This window comes from Mirounga leonina, unplaced genomic scaffold (genome assembly GCF_011800145.1).
Source record: "Mirounga leonina isolate KUSES-001 unplaced genomic scaffold, KU_Mleo_1.0 Mir_175, whole genome shotgun sequence".
Taxonomy (NCBI): domain Eukaryota; kingdom Metazoa; phylum Chordata; class Mammalia; order Carnivora; family Phocidae; genus Mirounga; species Mirounga leonina.
Genome location: NW_023270453.1, coordinates 31065579 through 31091787, shown reverse-complemented (window position 1 = coordinate 31091787; position 26209 = coordinate 31065579). Strand labels below are relative to the sequence as shown.

Sequence of the window (26209 nt, the reverse complement as noted above, 5' to 3'; positions counted from 1 at the left end):
ACATGCTGACATCATATAAAGGAAGTACACACCACCACCTGTGAGGGCAAGGTATCCAAAAAAAAAAAAAAAATCAAACCTGAAACTCATCTACACTCTACAGCTGATGACCAATTCAAAGGAAAGGCAAGGAACAGAGGAACATGGTAAGGATTACCATGGGGTTGCTATCAACAAAATCCTAAATAGGAGACCGTTCAAAAGGCCAGGTTTTTCAATAGTAACAAAAAGGGGGGGGGTTAGATATGGAGGGTAATGTACAAATTGAGATGCTAAAAAGACCTATCACCCAACTGCACTGTTTGCACTGCACTAAGACCCTGATTAGAGCAAATAAAAAAAGTTTTTTGAGATAACTGGAGAACATTCAATACTGATTGGACATTTGAGGATACTAAGGAATTATCATTAATTTTTTAGGGATGATGATGGTACTATAAATATCTTTTAGTGATAAATACTGAAATATTTGTGCCTGAAATAATATCATGACTTGGATATGTGTCCAAATAATCTGAGTTGGGAAGGGACTGAACTGAGTAAGAATAAGTCAAGAACGACCCTGAGGAGATTACTGCAAAGGTGAGTGATGGGGTTTTATTAAATGACTGTTCCTTTGCCACAGGCTTAAAATTTTCCACTTTTATTAAAAAGCTTGTAAGTAAGCCATAGGCTGGAATATTGACAACATGCATAACTGAAAAGACAGGTAAAGAACCACTAGAAATCAGCAAGAAAACACATGCAATCCAACAGGAAACTGGCACAGGCTGCAAGTCATCACAGAAGTGGAAACCGAAATAACAAGCTGGCAAATGGCAAGATGGTCCGCTTCGCTTGCGATCATAAAAACACAAGTTAAAACCCGCCTGGTGCCCAGAAGTGTTGGCAGGAACTCCTGCGCACTGACTGAGAGATCATAAACAGGTATAAAAAAAAAAAAGTAAAACTCAGTAGTGTTTAAAATACCAAACCACACAATTTGGCAAGTTCGCCCTCGGGCACAGATCTCAAGGAAACGCTTGTGTAGTGGATGCAGGAAGTGCTAATACAGGACTGCTAGGATCGGAAAGAGAGACAGGCAGACCTGGTGTGCTTCCGGATGGAAAACACCGCCCCAGCGACAGCGATGTTCGCAGGAAAATTAAACCTCCATCCCAACCCCCAGACCCAAGTGCCAATTCAAGAAAATACAAGCAAAAGAGGGGCCTGAGAAGAATGCTGCAGAGGTGCCATAAGCCAGGTTCAGGTGGTGACACAACCCAGGGTCTTCCACGAACACATGGTAAGGAAAAGAAAGAGAAGGAGGACGCGACGGATGGACAGAAACATCAGCGAGTGCTTCGATTCACGGACAAAGGGAGGAAAACAGTGGTGGGCAGGGGCTGGAGGAGGGAGGAATGGGGCGCCAGGGTTCCATGGCGCAGAGATCTGGCTGGGGAAAAGGACAAGCTTCAGGAGACGGAGGGAGGTGAGGGTTCCACCTAAGGCCACCCCACCACATAAGATGGTACATTTCAGCTTCTATTTTACTCAAGTCAAAACAACTGTGTTAAAATGAAAAAAGAAACACAAGAGACATAACCAATGACGACACATGGACCTCACGTGGATCCTAATTTTTTAAAAAACTCTAAAAAATTATGGAACAGTGAGAAATCTGAACACATTTGATGGTATAAAAGAACAAAGGGTAATGGAGGGATGATGATGATATCATATTTATGGTTTCCTATTTTATTTTTTTTTTAAAGATTTTAGGATCTATACAGAGTGGTCTATAAATGAAGTAAGACCTAGTATCTGAATCAAAATAATACATAAGGAGAAGCAGGTGCGGGTAACTTCAAACAAGACTGACCACCACTGAGGACAGTTCTATTGATGAATTTGCCTAACTATGGACATCTAACATTGGACACAATAAACCTTTGAAATGAAGAAGCTATTGTGAACATGTACAAGAGGACAAAATGCTCTCGGCATCGTGGTTTGCAATAGCAAAATAATGCAAACAACCTAACTGTCCAGTAAAATGCAATTGGATTAAAATTATCATGGTACTTCGCTCAAGAGAGAACTCGAGAGTCAAGGAAGTGAATGAACCAGACCAGGCCCCCCGCCCAACCATGGTGGTTTGGCCAGGGAATGTCTGGCAATGTCTGGAGGCATTCTTGGATGTCATGACTGGGTGGGGTGCTACTGGCCTCTAGTGGGTAGAAATCAGGGGTGCTGCTAAACATCCTACACAAAGCACAGGACAGCCCCCACAACAAGTAATCACAATCTTCCCCCTTAACTGTGGGGGATACATTCCAAGACTCAGTGGATGCTGGAAGCTCGGGACAGTCCTGAACCCTACATATACTCTGCTTTTTCCTTTATGTGATGCCTATGACAAAGTTTAATTTATAGATTCGGCACCTAAGAGATTAGCAACAACAGCAAATAGAATAATTTTAACAATATATTGTAATGAAAGATGTGAATGCATCCTCTCTCTCAAAATATCTTATTGTCCTTTATTCCCCCTTCTTTCTTGTGACAATGTGAAAGGACACAACGCCCACATGAGGAGATGAAGGAGGTGAGTGACGGAGGCGTTGTCATGTGGCATTCGACTACAAATGACCTCCTAGCAACTCGCCAGAAGGACGGTCATCTGCTTCCAGACCATGGCAAAGTGGAACCGCAGATATGGGGGGACTACCCTAAGGGGGCCAAAGTATCAAGAGAGCCACAGCTTGAAAATCCTCTACTAGAACTGTGTGAGATACTCCCCAAACCACAATACTGACTTAAAAACAAACAAAAACAAGGGCCAAGGAGATATATACAGGTAGCATCATCTAAGTAAAGGTTACACAAAACCAAGACCGTTGCTCATGGAAATTTATGTAGTGAAGCATAAACACAGGAAGGAGAAGGCTATACGCTGATTTCAGGATACTCACTATGGGGTGCGGGGGCATGAAATGCTGCCAGGGGGAGGCTTCAAATAGAATCGGTATCACTGTGTTTATTCTACCCCTTCCCACCTGAAGCAAAGCGTAGGCAAGGTTAATGCACATGAAATCCGGACAGTGGGTACGTGACAGCTCACTCTTTCGGTCTCCGTACTTTTCTATACCCTTGGCACTGCCAACGATGAACAAACTCAGCAGCGTGGTTGTGGGCAGCAGAGGCTGGGAAGACAGATGAAGCAGGCAGAAGAGTGAGGCTGGGACCTTCCCAAGGGGGGAGCACTCACCGGTCCCCGCAGGTCAATGAGCTCCTGCCTCATCTGGGACACGAGGGCCTCCTTGGCCACCAGGGCCCTGTGCAGGCGCTCGTTGAACTCAATCAGCTCGCCGTGCATCTCCGCCACCTGGAACACACAAGCACCAAACAGTCGGGCTCAGAGGGCAGACCCGCGCGCCACCCCCCAGCATGCGTCCCACCTTCTCCAGGCCTGCCACTCGTCAGCAAGGCACCAGGAGGTTGTCGGGCCGGAGACACAACAGTGCTTACCTATGAACTGCGCAAAGCCGCCTCTAAGTCGAACATATCTGTGACTGGGTTGATGTGAACACTACAGAATCAACCGTCCGCAGTCTATGGTCAGGACAGGGCCCTATCAGGTCATTTTGGGCCTTTGGTTTCTATCCTTCACGGACACTTTTCTAGCCAAGGCTTTCTTCCTCATCTGAGTTGTGCCTGCCAAGAATCACCTGGCTAGGGCGCCTGGGTGGCTCAGTTGGTTAAGCAACTGCCTTCGGCTCAGGTCATGATCCTGGAGTCCCTGGATCGAGTCCCGCATCGGGCTCCCTGCTCGGCAGGGAGTCTGCTTCTCCCTCTGACCCTCCCCCCTCTCATGTGTTCTCTCTCATTCTCTCTCTCTCAAATAAATAAATAAAATCTTAAAAAAAAAAAAAAAGAATCACCCGGCTAATGGCACAGGTGGAGTAACTGACCACTTCTGTTCCTTGGGGCCTTGGTTCTGGGGCCTTGGTTCTGAAAACCGGGAACACAGAGCCAGAGCCTTGGGGCAATGGCGACAGTGACAGATCCCACTGCAGCGGCACAATGAGCCCTCAGTCACCGCTTCATCTTTGCCAGGGACAGCCCTTCCGAGTGCTCCTCGCATCTTCGTGACGCTGGCTTCGTGAGGCAGGTGTTAGCATTCCCGCCTTACGGAGGGCAACGGTGTCACAGAGTAGCAGCAGCTAGTTCAAGGTCATACCGCCACCGAAGGGCTGACTCTGGGGCCCTGGCTCTCGACCACGGGGCCAAACGCCACGATTCTACCACTTGCACCGTGGTAGAACATACTCAGAATCAAGAAGGGATATAGGGAGACATTCTGTAGGAAAAAAAAGGATCTTTAACCTAAGTCTTGGGGCCTCAGGAGTAAGGGGGGGCCCTCCTTTTTTTTAATATGTTGTTATATAAAAGGTAAAAGGCATAAAAGGAAATACACAAGATATTAACATTAGTCAAGGGACAGATTTTCTTCCCATCATTTCTATTTTTCCTTACTTTTTAGTTTGCTAACAATGAACACTCTTCCATTTATCGGTTGGTAGAACCACTTGGGCTCTTTAAAAGAATTAAAATATATAAAAGAATTAAAAGAAATAAAATTATTCACCTGAAAACTAAAGGCAGCCGTGGTACAAGCAACACAAAATGCACCGGACCCCCAATTACATCCTGATTCCTTCAACTTGCTTTGTCCGTGGCAGCCCCCTGTGCCCCAGGTGCCCACCTCTTTCAAATCAGAGTGAAATGCAAAGTGAGAACAGCACAGAAGACATTCCAAGGACTATGCAATTAACAACAGGAGAATAAGTCACTGAGCCTTTAACCAGCTTCTTTTTGTACAGACCTAAAATTAATATTTCCCACTTGCGTTATTCCTTTTGTATAGTAAAAACTTAGGACAATCTTCTTTGGGCCTTTCACAAACAAATACAATACCGCTAATAACGCTTCTGCAGATCCTCCACACAGCAATCACCCAAATCCTCCATGAGCTTCCCCGGGGCGGAGAATCGTTTACCACACAGTAAGCAGGAAACACACAACTGCCAATATTACTGCTAAATACCTGCTACTGTATCCCCACAAAATAGACCTTTAAATAAATGCCACCAGCATTTCCAAAGCAAAGCAAGGTTTTGCTTTGTTTTTGTTTTGCTTTGTTTTGCAGTGGGAGCCAGAGTGTTAAAACGATTTTCCATAAATGCATAAAACAGCAGAACATCCCAGCTTGCAATGGTATTTATCAGGAGCTGTCAAAACCCTGGTTCTCTTTTGCAGCCAGAAGAGTGACGTGACCAAGTCAAAGCTTTAATTTCCCTAGGGAATTGGGGGGGCGGGCCTGGAATCGGGGGAACTGAGGAGATAAACTGATGAAATAATTTTGAGTAACCATTAGAACTGCATTATTCATTGTTACTAAGCTAAGCTCTGAAACTCTGAGTTTCTAGATTAGATATCCCTACATACAGCCATTGAGACCAACAGCTTTGATCTTACATAAACCATGCTGAGCTTACTGTTCCTTGAATAACTCTTTCCAAGTCTAGTGTAACTAGAAATGGATTCAAGACTCCGAGAGCCCCAGAACAGGAAGTGGAGATTATAGAAACAAAAGCAGGCAGCAGAACCACTGGCTGGAGCTTCTATTAGGCTCTGAGGGCACTCAACAGGTCTTGCCTGACCCGTCCTTGTTTTCAGCAGCCACAGAGAGTCGCAGGGAATGAGACAGACAGACAGACACTGGCTACCCTTCAGTCCATTCTCAGCCAAGCAAGACCGAGTGATCTTCTCAAAGCAACATCCGATATCACCTGTGTTTAAAACCTTGCTTCCCACTGCTCTAAGGATAAATAAAACCCAAACACACTCGCGATCAGCCTCTCTAACGCCATCACCTGCCCCCCTCCCCAGCATCTCAAGTCACTCAGACCCACAGGTCTTCTATGTCCCATAAACAGGCTGAGCTCTAGAAGGTCACCCTGAGATAGGAAGAAGAAAGGCATATCCAGCAGAAGAAACCGCAGACGCACAGGCCCAGAGGTTGCTGGGGCGGCGGGGAGGAGCAGCTGAGACAGGCAGTTAAGGGCTCAGATTCTGGGGCAAAACAGGCCTGCACTTGATCCCTTACAGTGTGCTCTGGTGCCAGGCTCTTAATCTTGAGGATCCTAAAGCCATTCACCTACAAAACAGCAATTCAAAACCCTACCTACTGCATGGGGCCACTGTGCGGCCGGAATGAGCTGCCGCACTTAACCAGCTCTGCACTGTGTCTGTGCGTGGCAAGTGCTCAGTGGAGGAGAGCTGGTTGTACAGGGTGGGTGATCACATCAAAGGGAACTGGAGGACAGGGCTATCTGCAGAAGCCAGATGGAAAGGGGCCACATGTGCTATACCAAGGAACTCAGCTGTGGAGAGAGACTCATTGTTCCCCAGTAAGGAAATGTCACCAACAGAATTGCTAACCATGTGCCAGGCCTGGTTCTGGCGGGGCGGGGGAGCCCAGGAAGGTCATGGGGTTCACACCCTAGAGATCAGACAAACTTAGAGCTCACCGAGAGAGGAGGACTGGGAAAGAGGATGGGGCATAAGGGAAGGCCTCCCCCAGAGAGAACATTCAGGAGTCCCTCACTTCTCCCCTCAGCCTTGGCACAAGCTGGGCAGCCTCCCCCTCACCCCCACACATAATGCCCAGGGCCATTTGGAGAGGCAGCCTCTCAAAGTGCACAACTCATGAATTAATAAAGTGCAGTCACTTCTCAGTCACGTTTTGGGTTTTGGCCTTTACAGTGGAGAGAAGACAGTAGACTTCTTGACTCTAAGTCAGAGGCTGTTTAGCAACATCTATCAAACTTTTAAAATCACTCACCTGTGACTTGGCAAATCTCTGTTGGGGAGCTACCCAGCCCCTCTACTTGCACCTGTGCCCCAAACACCAGTTTAGCTCCAAAGGGCTGGAACCTACCTAAATGCTCAGCCACACGAGATCAGTAAAATTTATCGGCTCTCCCACCTCTGGCCCCCCGGCAGACACGACTAGTCGCTGGCTGCACTCCTTCCTGAAGGAAACACTCAGGCAGCCACACCCAACCGATCAGAGACTTGGCCTATGGATGACACCGACGTGGCATCCCTGGCATAAGGGATGGGGGAAAGCGTCATCAGGAAGGTGACATTTGAGTTGGGCTTTGGAAGACGAAAGCTTTGGAAGTTCAGGAGACTGAGCAATCCATTCCAGCTGGAGCATCAGAGAAGACGATTTCCAAAAATAATGTGGCTGTGAAAAAGCTTTTAAGTCTGTGAAAATCCCAGGAATTATCATAATTACCTGCCAAATCACGAAAGAATTATAAATTAAAAAAAAAAAAGCCTCTGGCATTTCCTTTGATATCAGAATGTTCTATCTAATCACATTCAAGCAAACCATGCTTCTCCCTCCCTCAGCTACCTAATTAGACACTTCCCTGATTAACTAAACCAAGACAACCCCCAAATTTCAACGGCAACTGAGGCTCTTCTGGTCACATACCCCAAACTACCTGAGAACATTCACTCTGAAGTCTCAGCATCGTAAGTTTTATAAAATGCACAAGCTGTTCTTTGGTCCCACACACACAAGCTGCAGGGAGGGATCTAGACCCTCTTTCCGTGATGAGGACATTGCACCCAGGTAAAGACAAAGACCCTGCCAATGCCCATCTGTCTTAATCCATGTTTGAGCACCAACTATGCTCCAGGCCTTTTCCAGGTATTACATGCATCTGCTCACATGACCCTTGCGTGCATCCCTCCTGCAGGCTGGGCATGTCTCCCTAAGGATGAGCCTCAAGGCTCCGAGAGGCCAGGCTGTGAGACTAAGCTGTGGGGGTCAGGAAGTGGCAGGGCGGGATGGCCACGGTCTCTGCTCTCTGCACGCCATCTTGTGCTAGAGGAGACAAGCTGAGCCCTTCAGGGGTTAAGGAGAGGAGTGTCCCCACAGAGTGAAGGGAAGTAGCGCCGTGTGGACCAGTGGCTCCCAAAACAAGCTGGTCATTAGCCACTTGTAGGCCTTTTGAAAAATACAGATTTCTGGCCCTCACTCTCAGGAACTGACTCAGCGAGGGGCAGGCAGTCCGAAGAAGTACTTTTTAGAAAGATCCCACTGGCCATGATGATCCCTCAGATTTGGGAGTCACCAGCAAAGACCAAGGGGAAGCATTTCACAGGCTGAGGTATGAATTGCAGGTGGGCTAGTCCCTAGTTGCAGAAAACCTAGTGTTTCAGCCCAAATTTGCACAACCGCGATGTCACAGAAGCTTCTCCACTTGTCAGCCGTCTACTTCCGCCTTCTCACCGAGGTAAACAAAGCCACAAGCCAGAGAAAAACTACCTCAAGCCGCCGGCTGACAACAGAGAGCAGACATCGCCTCACATGGTGGGGTGCTGGTTAACGGTGCGGTTAGTCTGCAGCCGGGCTGCCCGGAGGGGCCCGGGAACAGGGGCAGAGATGCAGAAGGTGGGCTCTGAGCTACCCGTCTGGGACAAAGGAAGAACAGGAGTTGACAGTAAAGGTCTACAAATATTTAACACAATTTCATATTGCTATGAAATCAGGAATTCCATGGTTTTTCTAGACTTTTTTTTTTTGTACACATGTCAGTCTGCAATGAAATGGAAATGGTGCTCTTCACCGCAGGTAGTCTGAAAGGCACCTATCTACAACATATAGCCTGTATTTGAAACAATGTCTTACACTAATTATCAGAAACAATAATGAATGGTGATGAAAAGAGAAAGCCCAAACAGGATCGTTTTTAGAGAAGACCTGTTGAGTTTTTTCAAAACAAGATAGAACTGATGCCATCAATACCTGTCCCTCTTCCAGACTGTGTTCTTGCACAGTGTCAATCTGGGCTTGAAAACTAAGACAATCGGGAACAGTGACTAAAATACTGAGTATCCACACCCAGGCCAGGACACACAGGTCTCAGAAGTCCTGGAAAAGTTATAGCTGCCACCACCCTCTTTGACCCAGTATGTTGAGTCTCTCCTACAGTTGCCTGAACGTGCCCATTTCCCAGGGGAGGAAGGTGAGGCTTGGGGGCTGAGGAAGTCTCAGGTCCCAGAGCTCACGAATGACAGCTGAGGTCTGAACCCAGTTATTAGGGCTCCAAAGCCGGTATTCTTTCCACCACTCAAGCCCTCAGGTGATGGATCAATCATGGAGCAAGGGAAATCCTGGGACCGTTTGGGGTGAGAGGAAGCCTGGGCTCAGAGAGGCTGAGAGCTCCTGCTGCTAAAGCCAGCCTGTTCCTCCAGTGGGGGCAGGAGACTCGCAAGGATGAGCAGTGCTCGTGGGGAGGGCGAGTCAGGAGCACTTACTCTGCTCTACCGCTGCTCCCCCCTCCCTCCAGAAAGCACTTCATCGGATGCTGCGCCTCCCTAGGACGTGAACGCTCTTACCTTTCCTCATCTCAGAGCTGAGGGGATGGAGGCCCAGAAAGGGTAAGCACCTTGCCCATGGCCACACAGGAAGCCAGCAGCACCGGAAGCAAGAGCCAAAGTTCCGAGTCCATGTTTTGCACTCTTGTGCCTGGCCTCTCCACCCCGCATCACCAGGATGCTGAGCCACTGCCTCAACAGCACAGCACAGGGCCTGCCAGGGCTGACGAACCTGGGCTCAAGGACTCAGAGCACTGCCCCAGGCAAGGAACACCGGCACACTCACACCTCCCCCCCGGACGACGCACTGCCACCCACACACACAGGTGCACACGTTAACGTACACGCACTCCAGGAAAGGAACGGTCACACACACGGTGCACACAGCCCCTAGGAAAGGGCATGGTTGCACATGCACGCACCCACACACACACACACACACACCAGGGAAAAGGCACCATCAACCCTACAGGGCATGGCTGCCATCAGCAGGCAGAGGAAGACCGCCATCTGGGCTCTGGCTGATCCCACTGCCCTCTAAGCCCCCAGAGGCCCAGCCTCAGACCGTTTTACAGACACCCACCCTGAGGATACCCTGGTGGCACAGGAAAGAGCACCCAGAGAAAGCAAGAACCTCTGCTAAGGCAGGCCCTACCCTGGAATTCCGGGTCCAAAGGAGAGCCCCAGAGAACATTCTAGGAGTGCGCAGGCACCAGGAAGAGCCTTCCGCAAAGTGGTTTTTGCTTCATGTGAAGACATTTTGGAAACCAGTTTCTAAGTGACAATTTCAACATGAAGACATCCCAAGGGACTCTCAGGTATTACTTCAGGATGGTTCAAATCAGGATGGGATATAGAAAAACAAGGGATGTGGAGGCCCAATCCAGGCTCTGTCTACTCCCCGCTCTGTGACCATGAGTATGTAATTTCATATCTCTGATTCACACTATCTTCTTTGTCAAATGAGGACACTGTCCCTTATTGTCCAGGTGTGTCATGAGAAGCAAAGGGAAAGAGTTTAGTAGTTCCCGGCCCACCCCAGTGAACGATCCTTCAGTAACCATGACGAGCACTTCCTAGAGTCCGGCAGCATTCCAAGGGCTCTCCACGCTTGCACAAAGTACAAGCCTGGGAAGTACAGCTCTATGCCCATTTTACAGAAGGCGAAACCAAGTTTCAAAAAGAGCAAGTGATTGTCCAAAGTTATAGTCTATTGGGGGGGGGTCAGTAACCCCAAAGCTCACAACCCTGTGTCACCTGTCTTCTGAGTCTCCCCAGTTTCCTCCTTCTTTCCAGGCCACCTTTTGCTGTGATCCTGCTGGGCGGAGGACGGAGCTGGGAGGGGGGTATTGCTGAGCCCAGGAGCTTCTCAGGTTTCCCCCCACTTCCCCCCACCCCACCCCCCGATGAGGTAGCAGCTCTGCAATCTTGGGACTGGTCCTCCTCGACATCACATTATAAAGCCGTCAAGTGACACGCTCAGCTGAAGCCTGAGACAGACCCATCCTCAAGTGCCACCGAGATAGACTGTGTGGGCTCTGAGATAAGTAGAGGCTTGTTAGGAAACCCTGCTGATAAGTTCAATTTGAAAGAGCCTCCCTTAATCTCCTCCGTAGCTAGCCCCTGTGTGTTCAGAACCGCCGAGCTTGAGCAAAGTCATACTTGAAAACATTCGGCTGGGATTACGATTTAATGGGGGGAAAGAAACACCCAGACAGAACAACAGCTCAATTAATAATGGGATGCCTCTGAGAGACAGATGTTTTGGTAACTGTGCCAGCCCCGACACGGAGCTGCTGCGTCCCAGTTCCCAGTGCTGGTCCTCGTTTCTCCTGACGCGTGACCTTTTGGAGAATACACAGGGCGAGTCGTGGAGAAAGGTCACATGGAGCAGCTGTGAACAGCCCAGATAACACCTTTTCTTTCCTGCCTCAGCTAATGGCCCTTAAAGAGCAAAGGCAGAATATACAGAAAGCGTGATAATCAAGCAGCAGCCAATACCTTCCCAGCGGCTGAGACAAATGAGCAATGACGGGAGAGGAAAAAAAAAAAAAGAGAACACAAAACAGAACCATGAGTTCCAGCCCTCTGCTGAATGATGCGCTCACACAAGAGCAACACACAGGCAAGAGGCAGCTGTGAAGCTCCCCAACAGGTCCCGTCACCTGCCACCCTCCTGCTGGAGCCCCAGCAGAGAGGCCGCCTGGCACTGTGTCCAAGGTGCGTGCCTGGGCTCAGGAGACGATGCCCCGTTCCTAGCAGAGCCTTTGGCCAAATCGCTTTTACCTCTCCAGGCCTCAGTTTCTCCTCCATAATGTGAGGGCTGCTAACAGTGTAAATCTCACGGGGCTTCTGTGAGATTAAATGAGTTAAGAGGTAAGAAGTGCTTAGCTTAGAGCATGGCATGCACCAAGCACTCCGTACTGTTACAGCCATTATTTGTTATTAACCAGGCGCCCACAAAAGCATCCAGTGCCACAGGCCTGTACCATCTACAGCGTTAACCTCTCTCAGATCCGCTCCCTCTCCTCCAACGGGTCACCCAAGCCTTGGGTCAGAAGGGCCCCCATCTCCCACCTGAACAAACATGACAGCCCCTGTTGTCCATCTTGTTCTCCACCCCACTCCCAAGCTGATGCTCAAACAGCCCCCCTGAAACCCAAACCAGATCACACCCAGTCCTGCCTAACACCTGTCAATGACGTTGACAAATATGGTGACATGCCATCTGCAACTGACCTCAAGATAATATGGAGGAGGGGGCAGAGGAGGGCTAGCACGCAGTGGGACTGGTCTTGGAGAAGGAGCTGGGTGGGGCCTGTAACGGGCACAGAGACATAACGTGACACCGTTTTTGTCTACACTGAAATTTCTCCAGAACCCCAAATTTAAAAACAGCTTTCAGTGGCATCCCGTTCGTTTCCTTGACACAGGATTCAAGCAATGGAAAGAGAGGTGAGGTAGAAGGAGGGGCGAGGTGGGAAGAGGAGGGGAGGCAACATTTCAAGGGAAAGACTGACACTGACCAGACTATGAGCTCCTCCTCCAACTCCTTCCCTCGCACACCTCCTAAAACCTCCATCTGCCCTTCAAAGCTTAACTCAAATCTCAGTTTACCTCCCTCCCCAACTCCTTTGAGCCATTCACGCATCGTCTCCATGAAGGATGCATCAGCAGTAGTTGGAACAGCTGCTGTTTTCTGAACACCTAATACAGATCAAGCATCTGGAGGGCCACAGATAAAGGATCTTTTGCACAAACAACAAAAAGGTGTGCATTCTGGGTAGCTACAGCCTCGTGGGGCCTAGGCTCAGTGGGTGCGGCAGGGGCTGGATAAAGCTCCTATTGGACTCCGAGTACATGCCTTTGTGCAGTGAACAACCTGCACAACTGTACACAGTGGCCTTAGACATCCTTCCAGGTGCTACTGTTGCTCCCATTTCACAGGGGAGGAAAATGAGATCCAAAGAGTCTAGAACCCTTGCCCATGATCACAGAGAGGTTATTGCAATAGCTAACACCCAGACCCACATTCTTTTTGTTACACAAAGCTCCTACAGGAGGTGGCACGGCAATGCCATGGCCAGCCTTCGTGCACCCAGCAGACAATGCTGTCTCCCACACAGTTCACAGTCCTGAAATGGAGCACAGGATCTCGCCCATCTCCACATATCTTACTTGGAATCACTGCCAAAGCTGGCAACAAAACCAGACACTTCCGGGTTTTTCTTTGCTGGATCGATTATGGGAGGGTCAATGGTGGAAGAGGACCAAGTCTCCTTTCTGTTAACACCAGAGATAATGCAGTTTACCTGGCATCATACAATGGTTGTAATTATAAGCCATCACAAGTATAAAATATGGTGTTCAGCTGAGCTTGTGAAAAGGGGTCAAGAATTACTTTAGAAAGCTTTGCTGGCCTCTCCTTTCAAAAGCATTGCTGTTTCAGGCTGGCTCATGGGGGACGACTACTGATTCCTGAGGATCCCAGAGTTGGAAGGCAGCTGCACCTCAACCACCTCCCAGCAAAGAAAGGCTTCTCCAGCCTGCAGGGCCAGCACTGAAGGAGGAGGAAGAGGGGAGCCCTCATCACCAGGAACCAACCCTGAGCACGCACTCTGTGTCAGACCTAGTTCTCAGCATTACCCACACATCAGCTCACTCGCAGGCAACCTGTTGAGGCCTGGCCACAGCAGATTCCCTTCTTTGAAAACTCCTCTGCAAGAGCTAAAAATGCTCACACTCATCCATTCGACAAGTTTCGATGGAGCATCTACCACCCACCAAGCCCTGTAATTCAGCACTGCGGATACAGCGGCCCACAAAAGGGATAAAACCCCGGCCCTGGCGGTTTCTGCATTCTAGCTACCCTCCCCAGGGAACAGGGGAGGACACGGAGGCTTACAGAGGGGAAGTCCTAGTCAGGATTTACCAACAGAGAACTTGGGATCCGAACCCAGAGCCCATGCTCCTAACTACCACAGGGTATATACGATCTCTTGCAGCTCTGGAGTCATTATTTTATAAAGCTCCTCCTGAGGCCAAATGTGCCTCCCTGCACACTTCTGGAACGACTACTTCATCTGCCTTTTTGGCCCTTCGCTGGTGTGCCAGGCACTGTCCTGGGGGCTGGGCAGCAGCTGTGACCCTCAGGGAACTCCCTGTCTCCACGGGATTCAGACTCTGACGGTCTCCACACAGTGTGGCCAATGGTACTGCAGGAACATGGAGGGGAGACCCCGACTCAGCCTGGGCCCAGGGGAGAGGTCCAGAAGGTCTACCAAGTTGAAGCTTGCAGGGCAGGAGGAGGCTAGGCAGCCGAAGGCAGGAGAACAAGTTAACACCCAGGCCCCACCTCCAAGCCCCTGCACTCTGTCTCCTCAGCTACTGAGTGGGGATCTGTCACAGAGAAGGCAGGGCTACAGGGAGAACCAAACGGGACAGGAACAGACCTCAGAGCACCCAGGGTGGCACACGGGAGGTGCTCACCATGGGACAGCTGCTTCTCGTTCCGCAGAACTGGTTGCCAGACCCAGGAAGTTATATAATATCACGTATCCAACACCCACTCCCCATTCCAGAGGTTTCTTCAAAAATTATTTCACCCTGGAGTGTTGCTTTTACATTTATTGTGCAGAATGCTGGAAAGCACAGAATTTCATAGCAAGATGTAAATTCTGAAATTATATGGCTCTCTGTCATATTCCAATGTCTTCTAGAAATGAGGGGAGGCCAGCATGCATTTTTTTCTTTTTAAAGATTTTATTTATTTATTTTGACACAGAGAGAGAGACAGCGAGAGAGGGAACACAAGCAGGGGGGAATGGAAGAGGGAGAAGCAGGCTTCCCGCCAAGCAGGGAGCCCGATGCGGGGCTCGATCCCAGGACCCTGGGACCATGACCTGAGCCGAAGGCAGACGCTTAACGACTGAGCCACCCAGGTGCCCAGCCAGCATGCATTCTTAATCATGTTCCATCAGAAGGAGTACAGAGACCCCCTGAATATTTCAAACACGGCTCACTATATTATGCCCAAGTTTCAAAAGAAAGACAGTAAATGAAAACATTAAATTTTATGATCAAAAAAATGATTTTCTCCTTGTCGTATCACACAGCACTTGCCTCAAGCTGAAAGGGGGCCCCCTTGGGGTAACGATCATGTGGCTTCTCCCTGGGGGGGGAGCCAAGCAGTGAGCAGGGGACACAGACACCCGTACAGAAGGAAGGTCATGCTCAAGTTTAAGCAGGCACTGTAGGGTAGTGGTCTGGAGGATGAACTTAGAGCTAGACGGCCAGGATGGGGAACCCCATCAGCCAGTCACTTGCTAGGTGACCTTGGGCAAGTCATTCAGCCTCTCTGGGCCCAGCTTCTGCATCAATAAAATGGCAACCACAGAAGCACTTACATCACAGGGTCGCTAGTAACAGAGTCCATACACAACTAGGGCTCAACGGACAGTGCCCCAACTATGATGATGATTCTTTCTTTTTTTTTTTTTTTATTTATTTATTTGAGAGAGAATGAGAGAGAGAGAGCATGAGAGGGGGGAGGGTCAGAGGGAGAAGCAGGCTCCCCGCTGAGCAGGGAGCCCGATGCGGGACTCGATCCAGGGACTCCAGGATCATGACCTGAGCCGAAGGCAGTCACTTAACCAACTGAGCCACCCAGGCGCCCTATGATGATGATTCTTGTAGCTCCTGGTAACACACGAAAAAGTGTACACCTGTAACGTTTCTTGAAGCCCCAGGGTCATTAGGATACAAAGACAGGATAAAATGGTTAGAAAACAAACCAACAAAAAGCATGCAATTTAGAGGCAGACAGACTGGGTCTGATCCTGGGGTCACCCTTGGCCGGTTGCGTCCCATGAAGAGCAGTGGCTACCATTTCTCTCCAGTTCTGAACATTTCCAAGTCCCACTATTGAGACAGTACCCTCTTCCCTGCAAGGGGCACTGTGCCATGTAACTAAGATGCAATGGATGCGTCAGTACCAAGAATACGGCCCGGCCCTCAGCAGGCATTCCACAAACATCACTCACCTCTCTTCCTTCCACAGAGGGCCATGGAAACAACTTTTCCTCTGGGTCACTGAAGCCCCATGACATATTAGTGAGGATAAATGCAACAGTATCACAGTGGTTCCCCACGATCGACCCCTATAGAGGGGCTCATCAAATGTGACTTTCCTCTGTCTTCTAGGACCCGAGCAGCTCATGCTGGACACATAGCATGGGAAATCAACTTTTATTGTGTTACATCACTGGGATTGGGGAGTGCTTGTTACTGCAGTAGAACCAAGCCTATCCTGACAAACACAATCCTTCAGTGTAACAACCTTGTATCTCCCGGACTCTCACAATGGGCCTGGAAGTCTGCAGAACGGCACAGAGCCCAAAGAAGTTTGGGAGAGGCCATCTTACAACACCCATGGGAAGGTGGGATCCCGTTCTCCATTCATCAAAGTGGAAACTAGACTTGGGCAAGTTAAATCGTGTGTTCAAGGCCACACAAATACCAAGGGGTGAAGCCACAATATGAAAGTAGATCTACCAGCCCCACGGTCTGTGTTGTGTCTGCTACATGGCCCACCAGCAAGTGTTTTCCATCTATTTCTCGCATGTTGTGAGGGCCCTGAATGCAATGCAGGTCCTCCCTGGGCTCCAGTGAGAACTGTAACCGCAGGCTGCACACATTCTGTGCTCCACTGTCCAAGGCCCTTCACCAACATTCCTTCACTGCAATACTCACCTCTCTTCGAGACATATTCCCATTTTACAGGTAAGGAAACAGAGGCTTCCAGAGACTATGGGAGAGCTCTCACACAGAGATGCTGGTATAAATAAAGATGCAGACAGAGATGGGCAAAGGATACAGGTTCCTTTAACGGAGGGCAAGAAAGATATTCCACACCAACAGCTACAGAATGGGAGATTCAGGAACACTCTTTATTGGAGGAGGATCCTTGGCCCTCATGGGCCCACATGGTCAGACTCTGAGACACGTTCTCTCCTAGAGGAGGGAGAGAGGCTGCGGAGAGATAACCCCTTCTGGGCCCTCCCAACTGTGCGGGAGCTTTGGGCCTCTCGTCTCTTGGCTACCGGGGACCTATGATGATAGCAGCTGCCAGGTCCCCGAGTCATCATGTCCCTGAGTCATCCCTGGGCACCAGGTGGATAAAAGATCACTCCCTCCAGAACTTCAAATTCAAACCCAGATCTGTCCAGTTTCAAATGATGCTCTTCCCACTGCCTCCCAAACCCACCCACCGACCCACCCAGTATTCACTGAGCACCTACTATGTGCCAAGCACCATGTAGACACTGGGGACATAGCAGTGAACAGACCGCCCAAAATCTCTGCCTCCCGTGAGCTTGCCTCCTAGTGCCCAAGGTTACAAGTGCTTACTGACCACGGGATGGTGTGTTTGTGCCCTGTCACAGGTAATGGGACTACAAACAAGAGGCCCAGCTTCCAGTGAGATCCTGCAGGGTCCTGACTGCACATCGGAGGCAGTGAGCAGGTCTCACTGCAGCCGGACTCCGTTCTTGTTAGTGATCCCAGGAAAGGAGAAGGAGATGGACGTGACAAAGACAAAAGCAAAGACAGAAAAGGGGCAGCAGCAGTGAATGCTTTCTGGCTAAGAAATCAAGCTGATCATTACGTCTTAGATTAAAAATAGTTTTTTCAAAAGCGATCATCTGCAATATTCCCCGTTTGACGCTCAAAGACCTCTTGCCAGAGGCCCTCATGTTGAACAGTCCCCGGTTTTCTCTGCCCACAATCCACTCCCCTCTTCTTCAGCTAATGGAACCCTGCGTTTTCTTGGGAAACGACCCCTCTTCCGCTCTGAGGTCAAGCAGCTTTGGGGGGCTGACCATACACCCCTGGTCCCAGTCAGCATGTGCCCTGACCTCACCCATTGGTACCTACCACCCCGTTGGCCACAGTGACTGGTTCAGGGATGGTGGGAAGCTCGATTCCAAGACTCTTGGTGGAGTTAATGAAAAAAAAAAAAAAAAAAAAAAAAAAACCCTCTCATCACCAGAATTGCTAAGCTCATAGGATGTAAGATGAACCTGCTAGAAACCATCAGACAGACAGACAGACAGAGAGAGAGCGTGCACCTGCCTAAGAACAAAGACCATAAAGAAGAAAACAAAGACAAGCAAGAGAAGAAGAGCACACCCACATTTGATCATTTGACCCCTGGAAGCTGTCTGGCCCAAGTCAGATGAACCCCTGGGTGGGCACCCGATGTTTCCATGAACCACAAGACTTCATTTTTTGTTAAAACCCAGTTTGCACTGGGTCTTCTTTTAGCTTAACGTCCTGACTACCAGAGCCACCAAGTCATGTCTAGTCTCTGCTTGAACACCCCCAATCGCAAGCAATTCGCTACCATTCATCTTCACACAGTGATGATGGCATGTTCCTCCTTTCTGCCTAGAGTCCTAGGACTGGCTCATGAGGATCAGGTTGGAAACAAGAGCCATCCCTCCATCCACAACATCCTTTTATTTAAGGGGACTCACTAAGCTGCGGGACAGCATCACGAATTCTCTCCTGGGAAATGCTGTATGGTCTTGGGCCACACATGTGGGCCTCCCATGTGTAAGGTGAAGGGCCTGGGGTACAAAGAATTAGATACACTCCCATCTCCCAGGCCCTTGCCACTGGGTAAATCAAGAGGTTTTGGATGATGTCCCCTTATCCAGGTACAATGTGGGCTGGGGGTTTAGGCAGACCTCATACTGTGAGACCCCACACAAAGTACATGGCTTCATCTGAGACTTGGTTTTTCTACCTGTCCAATGGGATGTCAATGATACTGATTTTCCAGAGATGTTAAGAGAACGTGGAGCCCAGTGAACAGCACATGATACCTAACGACAAAAACAGAGAGTGAGTGTCGTTACTAGGAACATGTCACAGCGGGAAGGCAGCCAAGGCAGGATGGCTCCTTTGCTGGCCCGTTCTAGAAACGACGAAACAGCCTGAGGATTTATGAGCAAGCTGCTGAAGAGGGCACACCTCCTTCCCTGTTACCCCAGGCCTCACGCGCACCTCCGCCCTGGTTAAGGACACGGGCGGCACACCAACACTCTCCCTTGCAAAGGAAACCGAGGCCTCGTGAGCACGTGAAAAAAGGCAATGTCTGGCCCGAACAGCTGGTCAGCCTCCGACCCTCACCATGACTCAGCCCCTACAAACACCTCTGAGACATGTGGGTGGAGCTCTGCCTAGGCCAAGGAGACAAATCCACCACGGGACAGATGGAGGCTCTCCAGGGGCAAGTGCCTCCTGGTGAAGCGCTGCGGAGAGAACAGGACTTTGGCTCCAGGATGCTGCACGTCCCAGTTGACGCAGTTGCAGCTGAGGGTGGGCGTGGAAGCATGAATCAGCAGTTACTCAGCCCCCGAAACTTCCACTCTGTATGGGCTCCGGGGCAAACCCTGCATGCTCATGGTGCTTTCATTCCTAGGACCAGAGGGGGATCAGGCCAGCCCCGCGATGGCAAGGGAAGGTGCTGAACTCGGTAGCTGACGGCTAGGGAAGGCCAGGTCCCAGGGGTCCTGCGGGAGCCAGGCCGTCCCTCACTGCCACACTGAGACGGGCTATCAACCCCTCCACTCAACATCTGGCGAATGGGTGGGGAGATGCTTGCAAGCTTTCTTCTCAGACAGGGATCATTAAAACCTCTTTACATGCCCTCAGCCAGTCCTGTGGTTTTAAACACCATGTGTACACGGAGGACCAATAAATTTCTATCTCCTTCTGGGAACCCCAAACGTGCATATTCCACTGCTCACTCATTTACTTCAAAGTAAATGGCCTGAAAACCAAACTTGGTTTTCCTCCCCTTGCAGCTGCCCCCATCACACCAGATGGCAATTCAATGCCTTCCATTTGCACGGGCCAGAAACTCTGGAATTCTCCCAGACTCTTCCTTCTCTCATAGCCCGCATGCAACCCATAGCAAAATCTGATGGCCCTCCTTCCCCGGCAAATCTAGATGCCGGCCACCCTCTCACAGCTTCCCACCAGCGTGCTGGTCCAAGACACCATGCTGTCTCACCCGGACTCCTGCAAGAGTCCCTAGGAGGTGCCCACCACGCGCCTGCTTTCAACAGAATGGCCAGCGCACCGGCCCTGCCTGTCCCTGCTCAAAATCCACCAGCGGCTCCCATGTCACTCAGAGTCAAAGCCATGTCCCTACAAGGGCCTAGGAGGCCCAACCTGACGAGGCCCTTATGTCTCTGCCCTTAACACCATCACCAGCCTTACACCGGCCTCATTTTTGTTCTTTAAACATACAGGCCTTTGCACTTGCTGTGCCCTTTGCATAGGACTTTTCTCCCCCAGATAACTAACCACACCTGGCTCATTCTCTCTCCCACCTGTGGGTCTTCATTCCTGGCTTGTGTCACTGTGAACTTGCACGTTCACACTGTACAAACTATTTCTCCCTGCCCCAATGCTCCCCAACCTTGTTCTGATTTCAGTATCATCTTTCCTATCAGCTGACTACTTTTCTTCATACTCACTCCAACCCCACAAGAAGCAAGCAAGAGGAGGGCAGTGATTTTGGTCTTGTGTCCACTGCCATACCCCCCCCCCCCCCAGTGATCCTAACAGTGGCTCTGGCACACAGTAAGTGCTCAATAAATGTATGCAGCATGTGGGGACAGAGGAATATAAATCACCTCTAAGCATCTTTTAGATGTTATGTTCAATGCTTACATGTTAGAAAAGCAAACATCAGAACCCCAGGACTTATTTCCACAGCGGATGATCTGCACCTGCAACCTCTGGCCGAGGTGTAAGTTGGCGCATGGAGTGAATGTGTCCCCTGGCCCAGATTCACATGTTCAAGTCTACCCATAACGTGACGGGATTGGGAGACTGGGCCTTAGGGAGGTGATCGGGTCACCAGGGTGGAGCCCCCATGAACGCGATTCATGCCTGTCTTTGTCTCTTCAGGCTGCTATAACAAAATGTGGGTCAATCATAAAAAATAAATGTACTTCTCAACTGTTCTGGAGGCCGGAAATCCCAGATCAGGGTGACAGCGTGGTTGGGCTCTGGTGACGGCCCTACTCCAGGTGGCAGTTGTGTGCGCACACGGGGGAGGGGGCTGGGGCTTCCCACTCCTGAGGACTCTGTCCTTGTGACCCCAACACCCCCCGTAAGCCCCACTTCCTAACACCATCACCTTGGGCACGAGGTTTCCAACATACGGATTTGGTGGGGACACAAACATTCGGACCACAGCAGTGCCCTTCTAAGAGGAGACCAGAACGCTTACTCTCTCTCTCTACCGTGTGAGGATACAGGAAGACGGCCGTCTGCTAAGCAGGAGGTGGGCCCTCACCGAGGCATGGATCTGCTGGCCCTCGGATCTGGGACTTTCCAGCTCCCAGTGTCCACTGCCCACATGGTGCCACCATTTCAGCCGCCTGAACAGACCAAGACAGACCCCTCACTCAGGGGCAGAGGAGAGTCTTATGGGTGATGGGAACCATGAGCCTCAGGCCATGGCCATGCTTCTCCTCTCTGGCTGACCTGGCTCACACTGGCCCCGCTGATGGTGCTAGGACTCCTGGGTCCTGTCCTGCTCACCAAATGTCAGCTCAGCTCACTGAATCACCAGCAGGAATGCAGAGGGGGGCCCTATTCTACTGTCCAGATGCCTTCAGGGCACTTTCCTCCAGAAGCCTCTACACACCCATCCACTGGCCATCATCAGTCTGCCTTTAACCCTTAGTGGGCCCCGCGCCTCCAACAAAACGGCTCCTACCACCTCTGCTTGAGCCTGGGCCCTTCTCTCCAGCCCCGAAGGCTCCCTGAGCTCTGGGAACACTGTGACGTGGACGTCAGTAGAAATGTTGTGATGCCCAGTCCACTGCACCCCACACGGGGGCCCCCTCTGTGTCCAGGAAGTTTCATGGCTCAAGTACAGAGAACCGGGACCAAGGACCTGCGGCCAGTGCAAGACGACCGGTCCCAGCAGAAGTCCTGGGGTTGACATTTAACCTTCAATAGGACAGGCTGCTCTGTACGGTGGTGAGCTCCCCAGGAGCACAAGATCTCAACAAGCAAAGACCGGTCCCTGCCAACCCTTCCAGCCTCATTTCACACTTTTGTTTTGACCCTCACTCCGCCCTGATACAATGCTCTCCTAGTGCCTCCCGATGAGTCCTGCCCCATTTCAGTCTCCACTGACCTTCCTTGCTCTTCCTTCTCATCACTCAGAACTCAGCTCCAATGTTACCTTCTCAGGGTGGTGTTCCTGGATCGCCCTGTCCACACAGGCTCTGCCCAGCCCCCGCTTTTGCTCACCTCATGCCTGCGTGCAATCCCTTCCCCTCATGGGTGGGCTCGACCCCGCAACTACATGTGATCCAAGTGGCAAAAGCACTGAGACACCATGGTTAAGATGAGTCACGAGAGACCAACGCGCCTCGGAGGGGGCCCGCTGCCATGTGACAGGGAACCGGGGGCTGCCCACAGCCCCAGCCAGCGGGGACCTGAGGCCCAGTGGGGAACCGGCCTGTGATGTGGCAGTGACAGACTGACACATCCACACGTGGGATTGCAACTTTTACCACAAATCCACACAATGTTGTTTTCAACCACTACATTTAGGAGTCTTTTTTTTTTTTTCCTAAAACACGGAAACCACAACTAATGTGCCTAGACTAACTTCTTCAGCTTATTTTTAGTCTGTTCCCTTTGCTAGAACATAAGCTCCATAAAGGCAGGGCCAAGTCCGTCTTGCGTGCTCGTGGGCACACGGGTGCACACACCAGTGCCTGGCAGGAGCTTGGTGTTCATGAAATGAAAAACACAGCATCAGCAGAATTTCCATGTGAGTTAGGTCAGAGCAGGGGGGCTCCAGATCCCACTCCCTCCAGTTTTAGCATTCCATGACATCAGCCACACTGGGAAACTGTCCCCTGGGAGGCTCCTCAGGGGGGGCTCCACACACTGAAGAGGACACTTGTACGTTATGAGCCAATGGGACCAGCTGATGCTGGTGGAAACGTGCCAGTCTTGCATGAGCCGTCTCACCTAAACCTGTCACCATCGGGTAGGCATTACTCCCCCTCGTTTTATGGATGAGAAAACGGAGACCCTACATTGCTGAAGGAACTGGCCAAAGCCACCAGGCTGTTCAGATTCAAAGCCATCTGATTCCCAAAGTGGGGCGCTGCCCTCCACACTACTCTGAACGTCGAACTACTGCTTTGGCCAAATGAGTCTGAAGAGCTGGGACAACTCGCAGATGTCCCCTGTCTCTGAGCAGTTTATTCCGGAGAAGGAACTGGCGTGTGATTTCAGTACTGACAGACTAGTACTATGCATATGTTGCTTTGTAAATTTAGGCAGAAATTAACAATAAAACAGATCTTTAAAAACAACTTGCTGCTCTGCCAGGAGCATTAACACATAAACTCACTGTCTTCAGTATAGGAAAAGGAAGTCATCACAAGGAGAGACGGGGGATGGGCTGGGGTGGGGATGTGGCTGGAGATGCCTGCACCTGGATGCCGGGGCAGGCCGATCAGGAGAGGGAGGGGGCATGGGACACACTGTTCTTCACTTTCCATCGGGGCCCCTGCCTGAAGGGAAGGTGTTATAGGAGCCCAGGAATGTGCTGGGCCGGGCTAGCTGTCTACTTTCTCAGTTGCAAAGGGAGGTGGGAGCTTCTCTCCACTGAAAGGATGGAGAGTCTCAAGTAAAAAGAACAGGCTGTAGTCAAAGAAAATACTCACTGTGCCAAGGACCAAGCCTTCGGGGGGACGGTGTTCAACTGAGATAGGCACGTCTGAGCTAGTATGGCGGCAAGAGCCAACATCCCTATGTCTCACCCATTCCTTGACGACACCACACACACTCTCTCTCTCTCTCTCTCTCTCTCTCCAACCTTCCAAAGCAATCTCCTTGCAGTGGACTCTGCTACTTACTGCCTGGCACAGACTCCTCCTTCCAATAGAACCTTGGAGTTGCCTTTGCAAAATCCAGCAACTAAAATGAAAGGTGACTGTGTTTAACTTTACATGTGTTTAACAGTCTAGGGCCAGCTTCATGGGTATGTGACCAGTGTGGTCACACAGACCCGTGCTCCAAAGAGGTGGCCCTGCTACTGGGGCTGAATGCTCCGTGCTCACCGTCTTGAAACCCTTCATAATTTTACCTTGGAATCAGCGCTTTCTAAGTGAGGTGTGAGGGGCAATGGGGTGTGTGCATGAGCAGAGGACACACAGGTTCTCTGCTGCCCGCTTTCCTTCCCCCACCTAGGAAGTACTGCCGCACTCCACTCCGGACCAGGGCCTGGTGGGCACGTGCCCGCACCGGTCACGTCGTGGCAAAGGCTCCTGGTGCCTGTGAGGGTGTGCACTTGCCTGGCAACTGTCCCCATGCCCAAGGAAACATGACACTAAAGAGCAAGTAAAAAGTTTTAAAAACACCCTGACAGGACAAGAAAGAGACTGGAAGGGAGGAAGACGCTTTAATCCTATTTTTTCAACAAAGAGCAGCATTTTCATTCTGCACTGGGCCCTGCAAATGATGCAGCCAGCCATGTGACAGGCAAATGACAGATCTAAGGGAAATATTTCTATAACACAGATGACAACGAGCTCTTACAAATTATCAAATGAAAGGGTCCCTCTCCCATTTCTCACCACAGGCATTTGGCATGACTGATGCCACTCCCATCCCAAGTGACTGGTTCGGGGACAGCCACATCAGAGTGTACAAGAAGGGAGGAGATGCCTGTAGAGGCTTCTGGAAAGAGAGGTTGGTTCTGCCTCATCGTGGGTGGTACGACCAGAGCTGCTGAGGGGGAGCCTAACAGAGACGGAGATGCACACTGTGGGAGCTCAATGGACAGGAGGGAGGATATGGTCCTCCGGGACCACTTCTGAGCTGCTGGGCTGTGCGTCATCTGCAGCTGCCTTTTCCAGGACAGTGATGAAAGCCAAGAGTCAAACTGGTGCCTAGGAAAGGAGGACCCTCAGTGGGTACCTTAAAAGATCTCCATTTAATAGCTCTGGGGACAATGTGGCACTGTGCCATGAACAGGACTCCTACAGAGAAGACAAATCTAGATCTGCATGCCAGCTCCATCACCTACAAGCTGACCCTGAACAGGTACCATAACTTATGTTCAGTGTCACGTACTCTGTGTTCCTGTCTGTAAAACAGTCTACTGCTCCCTGCTGCCTAGGGTGGTTAAAAAGGCAACATGGCAGGGAGGGGGCTGGGAGGCTCAAGTCAGTTAAGCGTCCGACTACTGATTTCGGCTCAGGTCATGATCTCAGGGTCGAGAGATGCTCCAAAGGGGTGGCCTTTGCTTAGGATGCTCTCCCCATCCCACCCCTCCCCCAATGCTTGCATGGTCTCTCTAAAAAAAATAAAAGAAAAAGAAGAAGGTGGTAAAACTGAGAAAAAATTCTCAAGAGCCTGGCCAATGCTGGTATCCAATTAATGTTCAGCCCCTTTGCCTCCCGTGGCTTCCTCCAGCGCCAGCCTCAGGGGATGGCTGCAGGACACAGGGCTTCCTTGTACCTTGGTCTTCCATCTCTAAAACAGGAGAAGCAACGGTTTGTCACTCGCCACCCCTTCAGAAGACCCAAAGTAGTACACAGGTCACCAGTTTTAGTGCAAGCCCTGGACAGACGGAAATCACAGTGTCCCTATCATTTTCCACTTGGAGAACAGAACTCGAAGGTGACAGCATCAGCACAAGCAGCAACCAGTGGGGTGTGCCAACATGCCCAGGCCCGTCTAAACAGTGTCACGACAGACACAGGGCAGTGCGAACAGGGCTTTAGGTCACCCACTACAAGCTGTGTTTTTTGGTTTTTTGTGTGTGGTTTTTTTTTTTTTTTTTTTAAGTTCTGCCAAGAACAGCTCTGCAGTCCAATTTACTTATGGTTCCCATGCCACCGTGGCATGCTGAGCAGAGACTCTGCTTTGAATATCTCGGCCCTACCTGTGTTATAGTGAGTTCCAAGCCAAAACTTTCTCTGTAAAAGCTGCAAGATGGCAACATTAAGTAATCTCAATCTTCTGCTACCTACGCTAGGAACAATCAGTGCCTCTGGGTCTCTGGTGATGGTCTCCCTGAACTTGATTGGAAATGTGAATATTATGTTTTCCTACCTTCCTGAATGCCAACTGGTTCTTCTTTGAACATAATGGTTCAACCAAGACAAAGTGTCCTGACCTGACCACTGTTGATGCATACAGACCCAGA

General features: G+C 50.3%; 1 protein-coding gene across 1 annotated transcript in view; it reads right to left on the bottom strand.

The window, feature by feature from the left end:
* Positions 1 to 26209, bottom strand: part of SNX29 (sorting nexin 29) — a 497051-nt gene that overhangs the window by 178841 nt on the left and 292001 nt on the right. Inside the window, exon 15 of the mRNA XM_035022295.1 lies at positions 3251 to 3367. Coding sequence (XP_034878186.1) covers positions 3251 to 3367 — 117 coding nt within the window. The remainder of the gene's footprint in view (positions 1 to 3250; positions 3368 to 26209) is intronic.